This window comes from Serinus canaria, chromosome 10, assembly GCF_022539315.1.
Source record: "Serinus canaria isolate serCan28SL12 chromosome 10, serCan2020, whole genome shotgun sequence".
In the NCBI taxonomy this organism is placed as follows: Eukaryota; Metazoa; Chordata; class Aves; order Passeriformes; family Fringillidae; genus Serinus; species Serinus canaria.
Genome location: NC_066324.1, coordinates 6,832,772 through 6,855,456, shown reverse-complemented (window position 1 = coordinate 6,855,456; position 22,685 = coordinate 6,832,772). Strand labels below are relative to the sequence as shown.

Genomic DNA, 22,685 nt, shown 5'->3' with positions numbered 1-22,685 from the left:
CCTTCGGTGAAAAACAAAACAAAGCAGAAACAGGCAGTTCTCCACTGCCTCACACACAATTTTTCACAACTTTTTGGATCCAATTCTGAAGAACTAATCTGTATGCAAGAACCAAAGGCTTTCTGGCACCATTTCTCTTCTGAATGACTCCAAATTAGGTCTCTGGGCTACAAACCAAGTCTTCCCCCTAACCTCCTCTTGATTACCGTAAAGCAAAACCGAGCTGCCCTGAATACACGAGTGTGTCTGAATGGAGGTTCCAGCTGATCAGAGGAAAGGGAATGGCTGAGCTCTCCCAGAGACAAATTCTCAGCCTTTGGCTAAGGAATGACAAGGATTGGGGTATTAAATTATACAGAACGTAATGATTTAGAAATAGCACAACATGGAGGTTAATCTAGGTTGCAGCCCTAGATTTAAAGTAAAATGAAAAACAACAGAGTATACAGACAGACACAAAGAAAGGGTACTGATGAGGCTGCAAAATGTAGATACAGGTATGACTTTGCATTCCAGACCTAAGGAAATGCCCAATGTTTTACTCAAAGAACTTGTACCTGCACAAAGCTCCCACACTACCTGTACACTGAGTGGCAGAGCCAACATAGTTACTGTGGTGCAATTCTTCCTACAGAGATGCAAGAGGCACAAAAGCACTTCTGTCAGAGCAAACAACTGCCATCCAAATAAAGAATGTGTTGCACTGGTCTGACCACGTTCTGTTCTCGCATGTGATCTCCTGTTATGGCTGCTTTGCTGAAAGGGAAAGTCATCTTCCTTCCTAGAATGGACAGTCTTGCCCCAGAGATGAGCAGTGCTGACCTGCAAAGCATAAGCACAGATCCCTGGACCAAAATGCTTCCTCCTTCTGCAGTTGAGCATTACCAATAGGGAAAAGCATCTTCTGCTCACCAGCTCATGGTTCACTACTAAATACACACTGCCAACCGCAAGTTCTGCAAGGTGCAGGCAGATATTCCTCTTGTCCCTGAGCCAAATGAGTCCTTCTCCCTGTCTCATGTGCCCAAAGATGAAATGGCCCTTCTCAGTTGTCACAATACCTCCCCAATTGTCCCAATCTGCTGATATGACTGCACGTTCTGAGAAATCCTTCCTGCTCTATTGGAACAATCTCCCCTACCCCTGAATCAGTGGACAGGGCAGTTCCAGAGTGCGGCTGGAGGTGTCTGCAAACACAGCTGAGGTGAACGTGGCACTGCCCTGATGCCTTTGGGCAGTGACAGTGTGCACACAGGATCTGTACAAGAAGAGGTGGCATGTTGCCACCAGAGCATATTAAACACACAGGCTCACCATCCACTTTTGGAAGGCTCTGCCTGACACAGAACTGGCATGAGGCCACCCTAACAGATGGGCACAGATGATGGCAGGGAAGAGACAAAGTGCTGTACATCCAACAACTGCAGGGGCCCCAGGCAATGGCTTTGGAAGGTTCTGGAGTGTGCAAAACTTGCATGGTGACAGTTAAAAAGGCATGTGCCATCTGTGAGCTGGATTAACTACTAATATATAATGATAATACATCTGTTGGTGTCTGGTGTTGCTCAAAACTAGACAAGAGCTGGTCTGCATCAAGTATGGACATTTTGCTGGATGAAGAGGGGGAAGACAGACAGATCCCTTCAGACTTCCTATCTTTGAAGGGATGAAGTTTGTCACACAAAATGTTGGAAATCCAGGAAATGATTTTATGATCTTGTCATGCTGCAAAATGTCCCACACATGAAAGAATATCAAAAGCTTGAACATGCAAAAGCCAGAGCCCCTTCTCCTACCACATACCAAGCAAGAGCTCCTTGTCTTAAAATGGCTGTCGCTTGAATGTCAACAAGAAGCCTCTGGTAATTAGGAAATTGTGGAAATACAAGACACACGATACTGAAAAGGCCAAGATTGTTTTGTTCCTTTCTTGTTTCCTAGTAATAGGCAAGAGTTGAAACATATGATTATTGCCCCATAATGGCAGGGTACTCTAGTCCAGCTGGCAAAACACAAGACTATGAATATATTATTTTTGTGTAATTGTTTTCTGCTGTGATGCATGAATAGACAGTTTATCTGCTCAACTGAGGACCAAATTTCCATAGAGGACTTGTCATATGTACTTTGCTAATAGTAAAAGATTAAGGTTTAAGATGCTATTAGCACAAAACAAATAAGCATTGAAGGTAAAAAAACCCCAACTTCGGGTATGACATGTCCAAGAACACTAAGTAAAAACTCTAATTTTAAACCTGATTAAATAACAAGAAAACCCAAAAACTACTGTTCCTTTTTAAAAACAACTTTCCAGATAGAGTAACCTACACCTAACGCTCAGTTTATCCTCCATGCCCTGAGACATCTCATGAGCCAGCCATGGAATGGGGTAGCATTGCTCTGTCTTCCTGTGCTCATGACCTTTCCTTGGTTCTCACCCAAACTCAAACACACTCAACAATTCGGAAATCTACCATCACATCTGGCCTCTAAATCTTGCTTTCTGCTGGAAATGTTCTCACTGCTCAGATCAATCCTAGAGAAGTAAGGGTAAAGAATCCCAGAACTAAGCTGCCACCTCACACTGAGGTCCTAGGGGAAGGCTCCAGGAGACAACTGCCCTGCAGAAGGGTCAAGGCAAAGATGTTGTGTTTGGAGTTATGAGCTCAGTTAATAAAAAGATGTGTGGGTAATTTCTTTCTTAATCCGATAAACAAGAAATTTTTCAAAGCACACCAAAACATCTCTATGTTCCCATTCTCACTAATATCAAAGGAAAAAGGAACACTGCCATGCCAACAATTTCTCAGCCACAGACTAAACGGTACATCTCAGTCTTGAGCAGCACATTTCTGAGGCTGTCTGAACAAGAATTGCTTTCTGTTTCACATTTTCCACTGCAGAGGGCACTAAATTTAGGTATGGAAAAGACTCTTTACATCTTATCAAGGACTGCTGCTGAACAGAGCACTTTGTGCTGTTGGCACTGAACAGATCACGTTGATTTATACCAGACCATCCTTTATCAGAGAGCACAGAAGCTGAGCAGCAGACTAGAAAGGATATGAAACCCAACCAAAAGAACACCTGTAACTATTACATTGAAAGGGTTCCAAGAGAAACTATAACAAGAGTGCAGCAGATGAACAGATTAAAGCTTCACGTCTGAAATACATCATCAGTAGCATAACTTTAGCATCCTCTCAAGGGAAAAAAGACTAGGCACTAGTCTGAAAGTTTGGAAGGTTTTCTGAAAGAAAAATTCTGAAAGTTTTTAAAAGGTTTTTAGCATTTTTTGTTTAAAATAGGATGGATTTTTTGGTGACTTTCTCCCTTCAGACATTCTCCTTTCATGTAAACAACACCCCCAGTTCATGATCTGTATTCCTGGTGACAATCACATTGTCCTGTACATTGAAATCCTACTGGTTTTGTACATGAAGCTATTAAACCCATAATCCTAATAAATTCAGGCTATTTCAAACCAGGGCAGAGAGTCTCCCTCTGTACCCACCCCCACCTGGTGAGGTCATGGAGTTTAATTTCCCAAACAGCTCTTATCGAAGGACCATCCCAGAGCACTTCTGGGAAGCTCTACATATTCAACACATCAGTAACTGCAATCAGTTAAGTGTTCTATCTAATCTGATGGTCTCTTGGTTATCTCCTTGAAAACCTGGCTCACTATCTCACGGCAGTCCTTACACTCCCAGGGGAATTGCTCCATACCATGGTGATCACAGCAACCCTCTGCCAACATCAACCAGCTCCTAAAGCACTACCTCAGAAAGCTCACACAACCAGAAATCAACCACAGCTCTGGGTTTCACCACTCACTTTTAATAAGCAAAATGGAAAGAGTGTTTCCTCAAAGGTTTTGTCAGAATATTACTTCCAAGTTATTTTGAAAGTTATCTGTTTACTAGTGATACAATCAAGTCCTCTAAGCTTTTCATACCTGAGTCTCAGATCCTCCCCAATTTTTTTCTCCTTTTTTCTACCCCACTGCAACATTAACAAGCCATAATCATTACTCATACCTCAAAATATTCAGTTGTGGTTTTCTAGTTAGCTTATTTTCTCTTCAGTAATTTAAAATAGAACATCCCAGTCCTGTATTTACATTGCATACATCCTCAAGATACATATTAAATTTTGATTTCTAGACATAAAGTGTAACAATCTGTTCCATTTAAACAGCTGCCTTTAAATGCCACTGAGAACAGTAAATAGCCCCACTTTTGACAGCACTAACAACTATGTTCTTTAGAAAGTTATAGTGCACTTATAATTATTAAGACAGACATGATTATATGGCACCTGAAAGAAATGCTGTGTTTGGAATACCACAGTAACAAGACTAATCCTTAATTATGGATATTCTGAAGTTGTGGATGCCATTGGAGCTCATACAGATAGACAGATAACTAAGAGCAGGGCCCAGGAACTGCTTGCTATGGAGGGACAGTGTATGCCTGGTGTGCCTCAGTGCCACAGCACTGCTGTGTCTCAGGGTCTGTGCTCTTCCCCAGGCATACACTGTCCCAGGCTCTCCTCTGCCTCCCAGTTCATCCCACCAAATGCTGAGTACCCTCTGCCAGTCCCAGCAAGAGAATGCTCCCATCCCCAGTTCTGCAGCTGTGTCTGTTTAGTGACACAGCAGATAAGTTCAACAGCTCAGGAGACTGAGGTGGGTGAAAATTCCAGCAGCCTCTCTGCCCTCTAGGGTGACAGCAGTGAACTCCCTGCCCTCTGCTCCAAGTCTGGCCAGGGCTGGCTGCAGGCAAAAGCAGGGAGAAGCCTCCACAAAAAGCCACCCCCTCCTCAAAATTCAGCCTGGAGCTGTGCCCAGTTGTAGATCTTGTACCCAGCTTCTGCCTGCAGAAAGCCATTACTTCCTAACTTTTGCAAAAGCTGGATTTCTACTTCAGGCCTTTGAAAATTGACCTTTGAGTGTATTTGACAACAGCAGCCTCCTCTGAGCAGCAGTTCCCCATCAGGCTGTGGCACTCGGGGGGCTGGCGGAGGCTCCCGGCTTGCTCCTGCCTTCAGAGGTTTTGCTGAACAGCAGGGTTTTGTTTCCAGCCCACAAGAGCCCATAGAGACGTGCCAGCTCAGAGGCAGTGCTAAACATCTTTCAAGAAGGGATCTGACATTTCCTTTTGTTCTCATTTCTATAGTATTTTCTCCTTCGAGAAGGTTATTTGAAGTTATCTGGGGCTGACATTTAGGGAAATGTGAAGCATGAATTGCAGTAGCTGTTCATAGGTAGGGAAGCAGCACAGGACAGGGTGTCCCACTGCAGGCACTGCCCAGAATGTCTCTAATTGTTCAAAGACTCCTACAGTGCAATCTTTGCAGTGCTCTTCTCTCTCCCACACACAAACTAACACACAAGCACCACTATAAGGGTGCTATATTTTAGCACTGAGGTTTTTCTAATCCAGCACTCCAACATAAACCAGGGACATCTCTTCAATCCCACAGAGTTTCATGACCAAAAGGATGCTTCTGTATGCAAATCCTACCTGTCACAATCTCAAAAATTCCCCCAAATTCCCTATGTGTAAATATCTCCCTGCAAAAAAAAACTACCAGATAACTCTGCCTCTAACAAAAAGGAACATATTTTACAGCACTAATATTCTTGAATTAAATTGGCACTTTGTGACATTATATTTATTCACTTCTATCTATGCACACCTCACCACAAGATGCCAAAACACTCAAGAGTTAAAGAATTTGGCACTACAGAGCTCCCCCTTCTCACTGTGGATGCTCCACAACTCCATTAACATACAGAGTCCTGCATAACCACAACTTCCAGACACAAAATCAAACTGAGCAAATCAGTGTAAATCCTATGGCCTGATTTCCCTAAGTGCTGGTTTTCCAAAAAATAATCAAATGCAAAAAAAAAAAAAAAACCAAAAAACCGAGATCTCAGCCTTCCTGCAAAATCACCAACAATTCAGAGTTTCAGAGTTTTTGTTAAGATCACTGTGACCATATTTATATCACTTAAACCAGAAATGTCTGCATTAACACAACACTTTTCAAATGCAGAAGGAAACATCAATCACTTCCACACAAAGGAAAAAGAAGTGTTATCTCCTTGTAAATGTATGACAACTGCTGAATTTCTATCAAGGAGCCATTACATATGATCAAATATTTTAATGTCTGCTAACAAGGGAATTGTCTGTCCTTGTACTGAGCTTTACAAAAGCAGTCAGCAAGTTGGAGAAAAATAAAGGAGCAAAGATTCCTGTGGAAAACTCTGTTGCAGTGAGCAGAACTGAGCAAGTGACATCCCAGCCCTATTCAAGTGTTTGTGCCACTGCATCTTATAAAAGATAACAGATGCCTCACAGTCACATTCCTGAAGTGAAACTGTTTGCCAAAATGCCCTGGAAATTTACAGCAAGGATTTGTACATACTGGAACTAGTCTCCTGGTCCCATGCGTGTTTCCTTTTACCCCCTTGTGACAAAAGAGGCAGAACTCCAAGGACACAGACATACCACAGCACTCTGAACACCTCAGCACTTCTGCTTCAGCAGCTACCAGAGACTTTGGTCCAGCCTTGGGATTTATTTTTAAGCTCTCAGTAGCCTTCACTGCTGTGGTTAAGGGTCAAGTTTTCCCACCCTTCCCTTCTTTTATTTGTAAAATTGTCCTGGCTTATTTTGGGGAACTGCAGTGTTAACCCATCCTGTGTTCAACCAGGGATGTGATATAAACCCTCAGGGCCAGAGCCTCAAGTTCTCCAAGAAAAATCACATGAAGTTTTTATGTCACAGTCATTTTGCACCTCTGCTATAAAACCAACATTTACTACACATGCCAAATTTCTGGCACAAGGATACTTCCAGGAGCATCAGATATTCTGCACACAGGGTTCTATCAGCATACAGCACTATGCTGATACACATACCATTGTTACACACAGAAAAAAAAAGATTTTCAGGCTATATGTGAAAATACTGATTGTCAGCTTGTGCTATTTCATAAGAGAAGAGCAGCAGAAATAACGAGTTACAATTATATATATATATATATGTGTGTGTGTGTGTGTATGTGTATATATGTATTTTATATATTATATAACATATAAATAATATATATAATCTATATTATATATTTTATATAAAATTATATCTTTATATATATATATATATGTATGTAATGTGTATTTTATATACCGTATATATTTTAAGGAGGCTGAAGAGCAAGGTATGGGATGTGGATGGACATCACATCCCATCTCTGAGCACAGAGGCCACCACCACACCCTTTGGAAGGTACATGGCAGGTTGCCAAGGCAGGGAACCCTTTCTCCCAAGCTTTTTACTTCCCACCCAACCTGCAAACAATCCTCACCGCTCAGGGACTGGTCTGCTCCCAGCACGTTCCATTCTGCCGGCAGCTTCAGGTGTCGAAATGCCAAGGCCACTTTCTCATCCAAGAAGTCCACGTCTGCAGCAGGTGGCCTTGACCTGTCCAAGAACCGTGTGAAATTCAGCGCCTGCTGGTTGCCAGCACATGTGGCCAGAAACTGGGCAGCATCGTAGGCTTCGTCCTGGACAAACTGGAAAGTCTCCTCTGCCACAACCAGAACGGGGTGACCTTCTCTAGAGGCACAAAGTGCCACCTTCACTGTCTCACAGCAGTCATGGCCTGCAAAGCAAAAATTCAGACAAATGGTAAAAAACAAAAGAAAAATGGCATGGGCAGAGGAAACACAACTGAGCAATTCCTTTGACACTCACACACTCTTTGCATTGAATCAAATAAGACCAAGTTATTGACGATCACAACTCTAATGTAACGTTGTCTTTGGAATTTACATGTATCATCAGAGATATTCCTTATAGATTTTAGAAAGAAAAGATGTATAATTCTTCTCTGTCCCAGTATAAGCCAAGAACTATAAGCCACCCAGGCTATTTACATACAGCAACAAGCAATCTCAAGAGTTTTAAGTAATTTAAGCAAAAGATTTTGCTAACATACCTAACACCAGGTTATATGGACAAACTTTCCTTTTGCAGTTCCACGACTCCAGTAACTCATCAGAAAATAGAATCTGAGTGCTGCAAAACTACATACTCCAAATGCTGTCACAGTACTTGGCTTGCACTGAAAACATTGAAATTTCACCTAAAACAAAAGTCTACATGACTACAACAGCATGACCTGCCTGGGCATGCCCTGTGTGTGCTCACTGCTGCACCTGCCCCTTGCATTCCGGTTCACACAACAAAACTAAAAACTAAGCTGCTTCTGCTAAATAAAAACATGGAAATGGCCACTTTCCATATTTACAAAACAAGAGGGTTGGAAGTCTGGTAATTTCATTATTTATTTAGAGCAGGGAAACAGGAGAAAGGAGGCATGGCAGCAATTTCATTGACTCAGAAACTTGAGGGGAAAAAAAAGCCCAACAGCAAACCAAACCAAACATCTTCTGGGAATTTTAAAAGGAAAAATACACTATGTGTCCAACACAACCAGAACTTGTAGCTGTCAGACATGCCCCTTCAATAAGAAGGTTTGTGTGTTTCAAGTTCACTGTGTGGTACAGTTTCTTGCTCCAGCCTTAGACTGACGTCATGGCTGTTTTTGCCAGAACAGCATGGACCCTGCACTAATTACTGGAAAAGCTTTTTTTGCCCATGACCTCAGAATACTACCACATTCATGAAACCCTGATTAATTAAATACAAAATGACGATTTATTTTTAAAGGCTTGAAAATTCAATTTAAGCCCCTATTTGTGGGAAAGTTTCCTTCTTCTGTTGGAGCCTTTTGCTGTTGATTTCCCTGACAAAAGGGAAAATATGTCCCTAATCTTCATGGTCTTTCAGGCAAACTCACAAATCTGTTCTGAGGCTTCTGGCATCTGTACAGATTTTGTCTAGTGAAAGAGGCAATCCTGAAGTTAATTGAAAGGTCAAAACTGCTATTAGGACACTGCGGGTAACACCAAAATTGTCAGAGATGAGGCTGCGGTTTCCTAAGGAGAGCGAATGCAGCTGGAAAGGTATCAAAGGCAAGTGGAGAAAGGGAGGAAAACACACAGGGATGTTGCTGCAAATGCTCAATACAACCAGGATGCTCTGAAGCTGAAAGGTGAGAAAGGTGAGAAAACTGAGAAAACTTCTTTCCTTCCAGCACCAGATACTGATTAGCAAGAGGATGATATGAAAGCTGAAGGAGTAGATTTTAGTTCTGTTGTTTTGAAGAATAGGGGTAGGAAGAACTTCTACTGCCCTTGAAAATACTGCATGTGCATTCTAATCCATTACTGTATTAGTACTCTGCTGCCCACATGGAGCCCATTCACAGATTCTGCTCATCCTGACACTAAAGGCTCCAAATGCTCAAGGGAGGAGTGGGGAGGATGATACAACTTTGAGGGAACTTGCCTTTAAGGTTATTTAGAACTGTACATGCCTCCCCCTACACCTTCTTGCTTTGCTGATCTTCCTAAAGACATCAAATACAGAGCAGGTAAGACATTAATTTTGTTTCCAGCCTCCACAAAAGCAGTGATCTCCATGCATACTGTGAGGGGACTGTGCCAGCCTACAGGAGATGACTCAAATCCTGCAAGCTGGGCTCTCCCTAAAGCAGAGAGAGCAGTGGAAGGTTGCTAGAATGCAGAGTTTAAAAGAAACAAACACAGTTAAAGCTTTCTTAATAGCATGAGGACAGCTAAACCTTTTATTCAATTTTCAAAAAATATTTTCTGCCTATTCCCATAAGAATCCCATCTGCAGAATAACCTAGAATACAACTACTCTGCCAGCAGACTTTCAGGATTGAAGCAGCAAGCCAAAATGGCCCACGAGAAGCTACAGAGAAACCATTTGGGACAGTCACTTCCTTGTCACAATGCCAAACAACTCTGCTGTGGGACAGCAAAGGCTCCTCCATCGAGACAACAACTACAGGAACCTCTGTCAAGATGTGTGGTCTCCTTAAAGCAGCACATCACGGATGCATACAAAGTTCCCTGGGATGGAGTCTGTGTTAAACACCAGCTGCAAAATGCAACACAAGGGAAGGTGATAAAAAGACCAGGTCCTGACCTGTGGCCAGCAAGGATTCTACTGAAACTTCCCCAGATATTGACTATCCAGCCTAGAAGAGAAAGTGACAGACCTGACAATCCATTTTTATCTAACAGGTTCAAACAAGCATCATGCTAAACCCTAGGAAATGTTCTTCAGAAGGGCAACAGCTTGCAGTGCTTTGATGTTGTGCTTCCTCACTTCTGAGAAGATGTCAGACATGGGGGCAAGAACATGGGACAGGTTTTGACTTTTGGCAAGCAGTTCAAATGAAAGGGGAGCCAGGATGTAACAAGAGCAGACAATACTAGAAAGATTGCTCAAGAGGTCTCTGCCCCCCTGCTTTGAAATGGCTGCTGGAACAGTGAGAGCAAACATGTCCCCAGTACAGGAACCTTCTCAGGGAGCCATCAACACTTCTCACCACATCAAAGATCCAATGGCCTGGACTAATACCTGAACTTCTACAGCCCCTGTCTCAGAGCATGACCAGAAGGGAGCTGAGCTTTCTGGCACTCTCAGGAGGTAGATAGTTATCACTGCAAAACCAAATCTGTTTTCAAGAGGTTAAGTAACTTGTTCACAATCACACACAGCTCCAGGCAGTGCCAGAGCAGCCAGTATTGCTCCTGTGCCTCACCTTCCTGTTCCCTCTGGCAGACAGCAGGGCTTTCTCCTAGTATGGGTTAAGCACCAAGTTATGCACTTATCAGCCATCAGGGTGGCTCCATCACTTCTGTCCATCCACTATGGACTGCTGTAACCCCCTCATACACCTGCCTAGATGTGAAACAGAAAAATGTCTGGCATTGAAAGGGGAAAAAGAAAAAACTCTTGGTGTGTCAGTGGACTGGTTTTGGTGTTCTGGTGGAATAGGTTATTTTCTTTGCAGTAGCTAGTGTGGGGCTGCTTTGGATTTGTGCTGGAAACAGTTTTGATCATCCAGGCATATTATCCTTCTTGCTGAGCATTGCTTCCACAGATCCTTTTGGAAGGCCTTTTCTTGTCACCCACCCCCCCAGAGAGGAGGACTGGGGCACAAGGAGTTAGGAGGGGACACAACCAGGACAGCCGACCCCAAGTGATCCAAGGGGTATCCCAGACTATATGGTGTCAGTGTATAGAGCTGGGGAAAGAGGGAGGAAATCTCCACATGTGATGGAGCCCTGCTGCCCTGAGGATGGCTGAACACCTGCATGCCCATGGAAAGTAGTGACCTAATCCCTTGTTTTGCTTTGTTTGCATGGCTTTTGCTTTATCTATTAACCTGGCTTTAGCAACTCTGAAGTTTTCTCACTTTTGCTCTTCCAATTCTCTTCCCCATGGCACAAGAGCTGTGTGGGGCTTAGTTGCTGGTTGGGGTTAAACCACAACAGTCAGGAAGAGCAATGAGCCTATTGACAAAGATTTGCATTTGCATAGGCTGAAAACACATATAACTGAATAAATCACACAGATAAGAGCACCTCAGAGAAGGGATGAGAAATCTCCATGCTTTACAGCGCCATCAGGTTCCCAATACTGCCCAGCAACCCTTCTGACTGCCTTCAGTCTTCTCCAGAAATCAGGGCCTTTGGCCAAACAGCAATAAAAGTGATGAATTTTTCATTCAATTTCTGTCATGCTTGTACCATCCAGCAGTATCCTTATTCAAGTTTTAACTCTCCTCACAAACTTACCTGTTTCTCTCTAGCTGCCATCTCGGACTGCATGGCTACACTTCCTTTCTTCACCCATATTTTTTTGCCACAGTATCAAATGTGATCATTTGTACGCTGTGATAGAAGTCAAATAATCCATCCTTAACTCCAGCAACATTGCATTGTATTTTATCCCATTTCTCCTTTTACTCCTCAGTTACTTCAAATCTAGCTTAGAAACAACTCTTGACTTGGAGCTGTTTTGAGACATTCCAACATATTGCAGGAAAAATATAGAAATTAAAAAACTATTTCAATATATGCAGGGATGGGTACAGCAACTAATTCTGCTGAATGAAGTGAATTCCTCATCTATACATCAAACCACACTTTAAAAATAATTTTAAATGAGACAACGGCTCTTGAACTGAAGAATTCTTTACTGGGAATGAATGGGGACACTTAATGAAGCTTGCTCTGGGGAAAAGATGAGAATGCAAATGAAGACATGGTGCTCTGGTCTGTTCTTATCCCTGAAGAGATGAGATGTATCAGCATGACAGCACTGCTTCCTCTTCATGGTGCTGATGCAGATCAATGAGCATGAGAACAGGAGGAGATTTCTCAGCTGCAAGTCACCAGCAGATAAATTAATGTACAGCTTAGACCTGTCCATCTCATTGCTACCTGTGTCTGTGATCTGGGGTGCAGTTAAAAGGGCAGCAGCACAACTCTTCTGACTTCTTGTTTAACAAGGCCTACATGGAGACAAAACACCCCTAAACAGAGCTTCATCAAAAGATGATTTCATTTCCTCCTCCTCCAAAAGTGGAAATCCTGTCCAAACCTCCTATTTTCAGAATTCACATTGGAGCTATCAAACAATGGGCCCCCAAGCTGGGCAGCTATTTAAAGCCCTGCTGGAAGGACATGTTTGGGTTTGCTTGGTAGGTGACTAAAGACTAATTGCATCCTCCAAGTCACCACGGTGGACCTGGGTTGAAAGAGGTCTCACAGAGAGATTTAAGGACAGTAAAACCAGAGAACAAATGTTGCGAACCTCATGAAGGATCTCAGATTTGCATCTGAGATGCATTCAAGAGATGTTGGCATCTGATGGCTTATGGAAAAGGAAGCCAAGGGATCTCCTGAGACCATCCAAAAAGTGCTTCTTTTCTGCTTCAGAAATCCTGAGTTCTGGTTCTGAAAATCAGAGCCCATCTTTGAAGTGCATTTGTGAAATGTACACAGTTACTGAATTCACTCTTGCAACACAGGAAACCTTATGAAATACACAGGCACAGCATCAGCATTGGACAGGAGCCTCTGCTTTTCCTTTCAAACCTTTCACTGGAAAGGTGAAAGAGAGATTGAAGAGTGGGTAAAGATTTTTTTAAAGGCCTTTACACACTGCAGATGCCCTAAAATCCTCGAGAAATGCAAGATCCCACACATTACATCTTAAATAATTTCAGCACAGATTCAATCACTTTTTCCTGTGACTGATGTCATCCAGTACTGGCATCACTTCCTTTTAATTACACTGCCTCAAGCAATTAAATACACCGAAGAGAATGAACTGCAAAAAGTCTTCTTGGCTATGCTGTTTTAGTCTATTTTAAGGGGTTTTTTGTTTCATAATTAAGAGTATTTTCAAATCCACAACTGGTATTGCCAAGTTGCCATTTGTTATGCAACTTGTTTACCCTTCTGGTCTACCAGTACAAAGATTGTAATTCATGAAATACAGCTTTTTCTATGAAGAGTTGTTTCTTAGGGGAAAACACAATCTGTGGTAGAAATGAATAAAGCACCACCATATGTAAAGGATTTCACAGTAAAAGAAAAGTTTGAAATGAAGGTATTTCCAAGCTAGGTGAAATTAATTTTTGTCTATCCTTTTAACTAGCAGAAAGAAAGTAAGGAGAAAAAAAAACCAAAAACCAGCAACTCTGAGAGCTATGGAATTAAGAACAAGTTAAAGACTGAAGCTGCTTCTCTGCATTAGCTTAAGGATGGAGAAAAAGCAGAGAGTGAGTCAACGGGAATGTGTCAGCCCTGTGGAAACTGCTGGCAGGCAGCTACCAGCAGACAGACAGTCTCTCAGACCCTTTTTCTACTTGAGTTTTGATTCTCCTCCCCTTTGAAACCCACACAAGAATCCTTCATCTTTGAGTTCAACAAAAACAAGAAAAGCGATTTTTATGTTATCAGAGCTCGGAGTGATACATATTGCAACAGTACTCACCAAGGCAATTATATCTCACAAAATTTACTTCTTGTTTTGGTGACCTGGCTCACAGACAGGGTGTTTCTTCCCCTTCACTTATTTGATCAGGAGCTGCTGCAGCTCTGGATTTCTGGACTGTCTCTCCCTGTTCAAAATTTCATTGCAAATTTCCCCTGTGTCTCCCACACTTTCCAGACCACCAGTTGTTAAATGCAAAGCACAATACATGTCCAACCATTCAGCTGCTATGGTGATGGCATGCAAACTTCTGCAATAAATGCACCACACAAATAGTGGAGCTCCCAGCATATCAGCTCCTGCAAGAAAATTCCCCAGATCTCCCCAAGAGTTTCCCGATGCTCGGAGGCCTCCGCTGGCCACAGCGAGCTGTGGTTGGGACTTTTGACTTGTGTGGACAGTGATGAGGTCATTCCTTCTTCTGCTGGTTTGTTTGCCAGATTGTGATTTGAGGATTTTTATTATTGGGTTGGGTTTTTTCCCAGTGGGGAAAAAAACTGCTCTAGCAGAGAGACAAGAGATGAGGCTGCTGTCTTGCAATGAATCTTTCACTTCCCTGCTTTGCACAGATTTCCTTCAGTACCACATGCAATCTGCTTGGCCTCAGTTACCCTCCCCACCCTGCAGAGATGGTGGGAAGAAAAAAAATGCACTGAGATTATGGCAATCTCAGCTGCTGTAGGAATAAGGACTTGCTCAAAAGCTCAGTTAATGACCAACACCAGGAGGACAAGCATCTGTGACCTAAGAGGACATATCCATCCCCAACAGTACAAACTCAGCAGCCAACAACAGTTAACCACAGCAGCAGAGATGGCATCACATCTCTACTTCCTCCCCTGCTCAGACTTTTGATGCTTTCTTAACAGCCAAACTCCAGAGACCAAGATTTTGCACTGAGATCCCCACTGGAGCAGTGCCAGTGCCATTACACCTCCACCTGCCACCTTAATGCTGTGTCTGATACACCAATGCTTGAAATTGTGCTACACTGTGCCTCTGGTACTGAGGAAAACTGTTTCCATTAGGGAGAATTTCAACCAGATTAACTAGAAATAGAAGAACTGAAATAGTGACAGTAAAGCCAACAGTTAAATGAGGTTTTGGTAGCTTTTCACTGAGACAAACAAAAGCTTGCTTGGATGATGTAACCTGGTGTGTCCTGGGGCTGGCAAAAGAGGTACTGAAAGCACACAAAACATAATCTCCTGGCTAATTCTTGAATCTCAGTAGCTAATTTTGACTGATCAGCTCAGATGAGAATCTGTTTTTTACAAGGGGAAATTATCGTCCTTAAATTAAAAAAGCCATCAGCAGGGCAGGATAAATAATCTATCCCATTCTTCAGAGCAAAAGCATAAATACAAGTAAGTATTCTGTAATTTGAAGAAGTGATTAATCTGTATTTATCTACATCTTCAGGTAAAATAGAGCTGCTACCATAAAATTATAATCAGAGATCCTTTCTTTTACACTGTACAGAAATAAAAGCTCACATTTGAACAGTAGTATGGACTATATATATATATTCAGTGTTTAAGGCTGATGATAAAAAAAGCATAGGAAAGAAGCAGATTGCTCTAGATAATTATATAAGATGCAGCAGTCATTTAATTCTGCAGTGATAAGATTTTATTTAGGTAAAGTCTTTCAGGATATAGAGAATTTTCACATACAATGAAAATTTATGGGGTATTTTGACAGCTTATATTTCCATTCCATTTTCTCTAATTTTTCACCTTAAACAACTTTATGTTGTTAAGATTTCTTTTCAAATGTGATTTTATTTGAAAGCTTTTCTAAAACATTCTGATTAATTTTGACAGCAAATGTAATGAAATAATTTGTCTGTCTTTCACTTACACTCCTGTACATCAAGAAACCCACTGAAAAACTCAAGAAAAAAATTACAAATGTGGGCTTGTTTTTACGTCAGCTTGAAGAGAACTACATCACCCTTTCATCCCAGCCACTGATGGACTTAATCTGAAGTCTCCTGAGGACCACATGAAATTTTGAGGACTTGAGGCAAGAATGAAGGGAGAACCTTGGAGTTCAGAAGGGATGCAGAGGAGGTTCAAGGAAGGTAGAGAGGCTCCTGAGTGAACCAGCCCTTCCTCAGTGCACCTGAGCTGTCCCCCAGGAGCTGCTGTGCTTGCAGGGATGTGCAACACTCCTTGCATCACAGAAACAAATGAAAGATGCTCAGAGCTGGAAGCAAAAGGTGAGATTTTAGCTAAAAGCTGTTTGCAGGAGTTTCCTTGCAGAACACTTGCTAAGTGCCCAGGGCTGGGTGTTTGAACAAGGGCTGGTCTCACACACACTGTGTTTTGTTCATAGCTAATCCCTCCGAGGTCAAATAACGCTCTGAGTCACCACAGCCATTGCCAAGGCAACTGTGGAACATACAGAGTGTAAACACATGATTACAGATTCACTGTGCATCAAGGAAGGAGGAGGAGGAAGAGCTGCACTGAAATAAGTCATCCTTCCACTGAAATCACTGTAATCACTGCTGAAACAATGTTGAACAAATGCATGGGTGTCAGCAGAGGGGATGAATAAAAAATAGGCTTTTCCCATTTCTTGCTTTGCCTTTCCCCAACAACCTCTTCATCACTGAAGTGTTTTTTTTTTCTTAGGCAGTCTCACCAAAATGAGGTATGAGCACAGATGAGAGTGTTATCCACATGGCTATTTTACATCTGAGATGCCACCTCTTCCTTGCACCACAGCCCAGGACAGTGCAGGAATGAGACTCCCTTTGAAAGGTCCCCTAAAGCTCTGTCTCAGACAAGCTGTATTTTGGGACAGCATCCATCCCAGTCCAACTTCACACTCCACAAGATCATGACTATACTGGGTAAAAAAAAACAAAAAAAACCACCAACAAAACAATCCATTATTGCTAAAGGAACAATTGAGAGAAATTCCCTCTTTTCCTTTTGAATCATGAACGGTGTCAGATTTCCCACTACCAGCACCAAAAGGAGCTGCAGGGAGCCCTCCCAGTGACTCAGTTATCTCTGGCAGGCAGGACAGACAGTGCCCAGAGCATCACTCTGGTCCCACCTGGCAGCCACCTCCTTGGGCACATCCAGCACTGCTGCAAGGGCAGAAGTGATGGGAAAGAGTTGCTCCTGCCCGGAAATCCCATCCAGCAGGCTGGCTCCCACATGGGCTGGAGGGAACACTGAAGCTTTTCAGTTCCTTTCCTGGCACAGCAGCCACGGCCCCGAGGGAGAAGTGAAGTCATTTTGAGCAGGGCTGGCAGAGCCCCACGCCCACCACACAAAAGCAGGGAAGGAGTCACCCCCTCTTGCTCTTCTGGGAGAAAACAAGCACTAATCTAATTGATTGCACGGGGCTCCAGTCATCAGTAGCCATAAAAAGGCTTCTCTTCCCAAGCCAACTGAACAACATGAACAGCACAAAAAGAGGGGAGGAAATGAAAAAAACTGAGTGGCCAACATTTAGCTACTCATTCCCAAGAGAAAACAACTCCAAATTTTACTCCACGTGCATCTCTCACAAAACAATACTTAGGAGGTAGATGAAAAGACAAACCCAAGAAAAACTCTTGATGGCCTGAGTTCCACTGTGTGTAGTGAAAATGTCAGGCGTTTTTCTCACACTGGTAGCAGTGTGCTGCATAGCAACAAGTCAGAATGAAAGGTTAATGGTGAGGACTGCAGCCTGGAACACGCTCATTCCCACGGTCCTGAAGTCACCAAAGGGAAATGCTGATTGGTTTTGTTTTGTTGGTGGCACAAAGGATAAAAACAGAGGTGGGCTTTCATGTGGAAACCCAACTCATCTGAACCAGCCACGGAGAGATGGCGCTGAGCAGCACATCACCTGTACTGCAAGAGCTCCAGAATTTAGGGGAAAGGGGTGTATTTCACCAGGAAGACAGCAATAAACCTCAGTGAGCCAAGCAGATGATGAGTGCAGCTAAGACTCACTGGGCTATCCCATTTAGGCAATAGCATCTGTAATTTCACAAATGTATCTTCCACCATCTTTGCTGCATTTAAAAGCGTTTTACTATGTGCATGTGTAACTGTGAGTTTTCAAAAATAGCATCTCATACTTACATATTAAATAACTGCAATCTCAAAGTCATATAATTCTAATGAAATCAACTAAGAGGTTTTTAAAAGGCAAAAGCAGTCATCCAAACCATGTGTTCTATTCCTTGTCAATGTGTAAATGAGGAAAAAGACATCCAAGCAAACAGCATTACATTCCAGTTCACTTGTAGTAACCAAATTTCACAGACTGATACACTGATATGCAAAGAAAGGCAATTGTTTACCAGGAGAAATTGTCTCCAGACTCCCAGGATTAATTTTTCTCGTGCTTGTGCAGTGTTGGACAGTTGATCCAGTGAAGACCAAATAAAAAACTACATCATCTTCAACTTTATCTTCCTCAGTCAGTTGCACTGTAATAACAGAGTCACCCTAGGAAAAAGGACAAGAAACAAGATTAAGTTTACATAACCAAGAACTGCATCATCAAAAATGAAATTACTCTTCCTACAAGATTCACACTCTCCATTCATACACTCCTTTCATAGGACTCAGTGCCCATCCCAATTTTCAGATATGCAAGTCAACCTCAGTATCAAAGCCAGCCAACATCAAGGAAACACGTTGAATGCAGCTCTAGGAAGAGATATGTAGAAATCTCCAGAGTGTTGTCAAAATAACAACTTAATATGGTGAAATTACACCAAGTCTGACAAAGATGTGCACACCCCACACAGGGGTTTTTGTACACACACACACACACACACACACACACACACACATATATATATGCATATATAACAGAATATATACATAAATAATATATCTCAGAATATAGACACACATAACAAATGAGATAGTGGCAAAAATTGCCTCTGCCCTCAGAAATTTGAAAAAATGCCCCAATTCTTACTTGAGCACTCACATTTCCCCTGTCTAAGCTAGCACTGCAACCATAGATCCAACCTGATCACTGAACACATCTCTCATCCACAATCCATAAATACACAAACGTACCAAATTTTCATATCAACTGAGATTTTTTCACACCTTCCTTACAAAGAAACACTAACTGTGATGGCACAGACAATGGTGGCTCTTCTCACTCATCATAGAAGCTCATGCCTTGGGGAAAAGATCTGTGTGTTAGCAAATACAGCAGTTCTTCAAGCCTTGAGAAAAATCCTCTCATGATCTGTTGGTTAAACTCTCCTGATTAGTATTATGAAGGATTTAGTTCAGTATCTCAGCATATTTTATCATTTAGCTCATCTTTGCTTTCAGGGAAAATTATATTTATAAAGGGTACACACGGTTATCAAAGTTAACCCAGCAAAGGGTACAGTAAATACACCTAAAATTCCTACATCTGCATGGGAAAGAACAGGGGCAATGTGAACCAGTTTCAGAATTCCATAAGGAAGGAAAAGCAAAAGAGGATGGCAGACAGTTACTGCAGAACTAAGTGAAGCATTTTCATTTGATGAAAAAATCTCAAGACTCATTTAGGTAGGAAAAGACCTCCAAGAGCATCAGGTCCAACTGTTAACCCAGCACTATCAAGCCATCACTAAACCACATCCCCAAGTGCCACATCTACACATCTTTTAAATGCCTCTGGGGTCCCCCCATGCTTTGTTTATTAGCCTTAAAAAATTATATAAACTACAAGGTACTGAGAACAACAGTCTGTGATGTGACCTTCTGTCCCTTGTCTGTCGAGATCAGAACCAGGTGGGTGCTCCAGTTTTACAGAGCAGCTGTGGCTGCCAGCTCTCTGCCACCACCCCAGTGAGCATATGGTTACAGCTGCAAATCTGGAAAAGATTTTATTATTATTATTGTTATTGCAGATTATGTAATCCTGATTTGCATATTCAAGAGAATACACATGTCATTTCCTTTAAAAGCTCCCCCTTAAGAGGTTTCATTCTTTCTCTTTGTCAGATCCAACTGTTGTAGACAATTCCCAGACTTCCAGGCCCTCCTGTCCATCCGTCCTGCCTTAGCATCGCTTCCCACGCTCTGCCTCACGTCTCCCTCTCCTCTCCCTCAGCTCCTTTCACGTTTCCTCCTCCAAGTTTATGTCCAGCTCTTCCCTGATCCAGCCCCTCTAGCACCTCTTGCCAGGGGCAGGACTGAACCTTGTTTTATACAAACAAGATTTTGCGGGGCAAGTTCACAACCAGCCACTGGTCTTAAAACCAAATATGTGGGTCAGTGCTGTGACACAGGAAAGAAAACCATAAATTAAAAAAAAACCCAAACAACCTAATGGAGCACCAAGTGTATTTTGTATTTTCAGAGGTTGTCAAGTTACAAATGTAAATTTTAGGAAGGTCTCATGCAATAATATCAGACCACACTTCCAGCTGGGGAGGAAGGAACCATGTAGCAAAAGTCTATCTTGTATAGAGTCAGTGTTAAAATAAAAACAGGTGCAAAAAGAAATAAATCAAGCTTTAAATTCAAGCATGACCAGTTCACATGCTGAGTTGAAAACTAAATATTCCATTTCAAGCAAATGGATCCAGATTTGAGCTAATGTTCAAAAAAACCCAAAAGCTTGAGTTTTAACCTACAAACCCTTTGTGCTTTGTTTTTTTAATATGTGCCTTTGTTCAAACCATTTCTCCCTTAAGGCATGAACATATAAAGTACTTAAACAGATTTAAAATGCAGGTGACACTTCAGAACATGCACCAACAGCACTGAATGTTTAACACAGTATCTGTCAAAAGAGATTTTTCTTTTATTTAACTCAGAAGTCAAGTACAGCTAGTCTAATTTTTCTGAAATCAAAGCAAATTGACATCGATTTTTTGTGAGAAGGCACCTGTCTATCCATGCAAACTACTCACATTTCTAGGAAAAGCAATTTTATTTGCATCAGTGACAAATGACAATTGTATATTGCAAACGACAATTTGTACATTTAGTTATTCACAGAAAACCTGGTAAATACATGTAAGAAACCTCAACCCCAGAGGTTCCACATAACCTGAAATCTAAACTGAAACTTAAACATAGAGCTGAACTTCTTTAGATACCTGACCCAATTTTGAAGGTGGAAGGTGGTCAGACCAGTGACCTCTAGCAGATCTCTCCAACCACTTGTTCCACTCCTTAGATTTTAATTCAGTTCATTTCAGTTATTGTTTAAGTCTAGGGAGAGCACAAATTATCATCAGCTGGTATCAATTTAAAAGGTTCTTCAGCTGTGTCTAAGCAGCACTTCACGGTGGGAGGGTCTCCGCCACCCTGCTCCCACCCTTTCTGGAGGATCCTTCAGCCAAGACTGTGGAAAACTGAGCATCTTATTTATTGGATTTTTTACTTTAATTTTTAATTTGTCTCCAAATACCTTTGGTAAGACTGATAATGTGCCATTTAATTACTGTGTGCTTCAGTTTCCCTGCAATCACTGAGCCTGGTACAGGTCACTCTGCTGATGTGATCCCAGAAGCAAAAAATCCTCCTTCTTCAACACACCTCTCTACCTCCCAGTTACTGACAATTTCATTGTTCATTGCCAATTTTAATTTGATTTTTAAGTTATTCAAACAATGTATTTATTTGGAAAGGAAATAATGCACAGAACAAACCCCTCTCTTTCCAAGATTTTTGGACTTAAAGAAAATCAGTTACAAATGCAGCCAAATTCCTCCAACCCACATAGAAGACTTTCCAACAGCCCTATTGCATTCAGCCTCCAAAAACATTTTAATTGATGTTTACCTTTATTCATTTAATATTGTCCAAAAAATGTCATCTGTTCAGGATCACTGCCACACAAGGTGGTTATTATAACCCTTCTTTCATCCCAAATGGCTAGAAATGGGAGTCCAGCCTGCCAATATCCCTTTGGTGAAAGTACAGACAGATCAAAGCCATTCTCTGGAATGCTCCAACAAATAAGAATAATTTAATTTCAAAACTAGTTTGGATCGACTAATATTTACTTGGCTTAAAGCCCATTGGAAATGAAAACATTCCATCATGGTCCATTCATGAAAGAGGCCACCCTGTCCCTCGTTTGGATTTCAAAAATCCCTAGTCTCAGATGTAATGGGATGTAAAGAAGGTGGATGGGGCTCTTTCCTCTACACATATTCCCTTTTCCAAACCACAGGGAGAAAGCAGGTCTGTCTCACCATGGGACAGGTGCACTGGAAAAGTCAAGCCTGACTTTGAGCTTTAAACTAGAAAAGAACACAGAAAGGGATTTTAGAGTTTTCTCTGAAGTTTTCGCAGCAAAAATACAATTATCTCTAAAAAGGTAAAATGTTGTCATTAGAACTAAACCCCAAAACTATCTAGACAAAGCAACTGTTAGTCAGCATGATTTGCTGGCATTAGCACAACTCAACCTTTTTAGGTGGTAGTTCTTGCAGCAGTTGTGGATGGTGTGTAGGCAAAGTACAAATAATTTTAAGTCAGCCTGTTACAATGGACTATTTACCTTCAAAGGCTTTTTTTTAAATAAATGACATCAGCAATATTTGGAAGTGACAATAAAGTGAACAAAACCTTTAAGCTCAAAAGAATTAAGATCAATTATGTTATCACCTCAAAAATACTATCTATCTCCCAAAAAGAAATAATTGTTGTAAGCATATAAAGACATCTTTCTTTTCCACTTCAAGCTCTGGAAATCTGTCTGGTTTGGGGGAATTGGTCATCA

At 41.8% G+C, this 22,685-nt stretch overlaps 1 protein-coding gene across 8 annotated transcripts in view; it reads right to left on the bottom strand.

Moving 5' to 3' along the window:
• Positions 1-22,685, bottom strand: part of AKAP13 (A-kinase anchoring protein 13) — a 208,409-nt gene that overhangs the window by 115,034 nt on the left and 70,690 nt on the right. For all 8 annotated transcript variants that reach the window (XM_050978263.1, XM_050978265.1, XM_050978266.1 and 5 more), the window contains exons 5-6: positions 18,286-18,433; positions 7,384-7,680 (exon numbers count right to left, since the gene is read on the bottom strand). In XM_050978263.1, the coding sequence (XP_050834220.1) occupies positions 7,384-7,680; positions 18,286-18,433 (445 nt within the window). The remainder of the gene's footprint in view (positions 1-7,383; positions 7,681-18,285; positions 18,434-22,685) is intronic.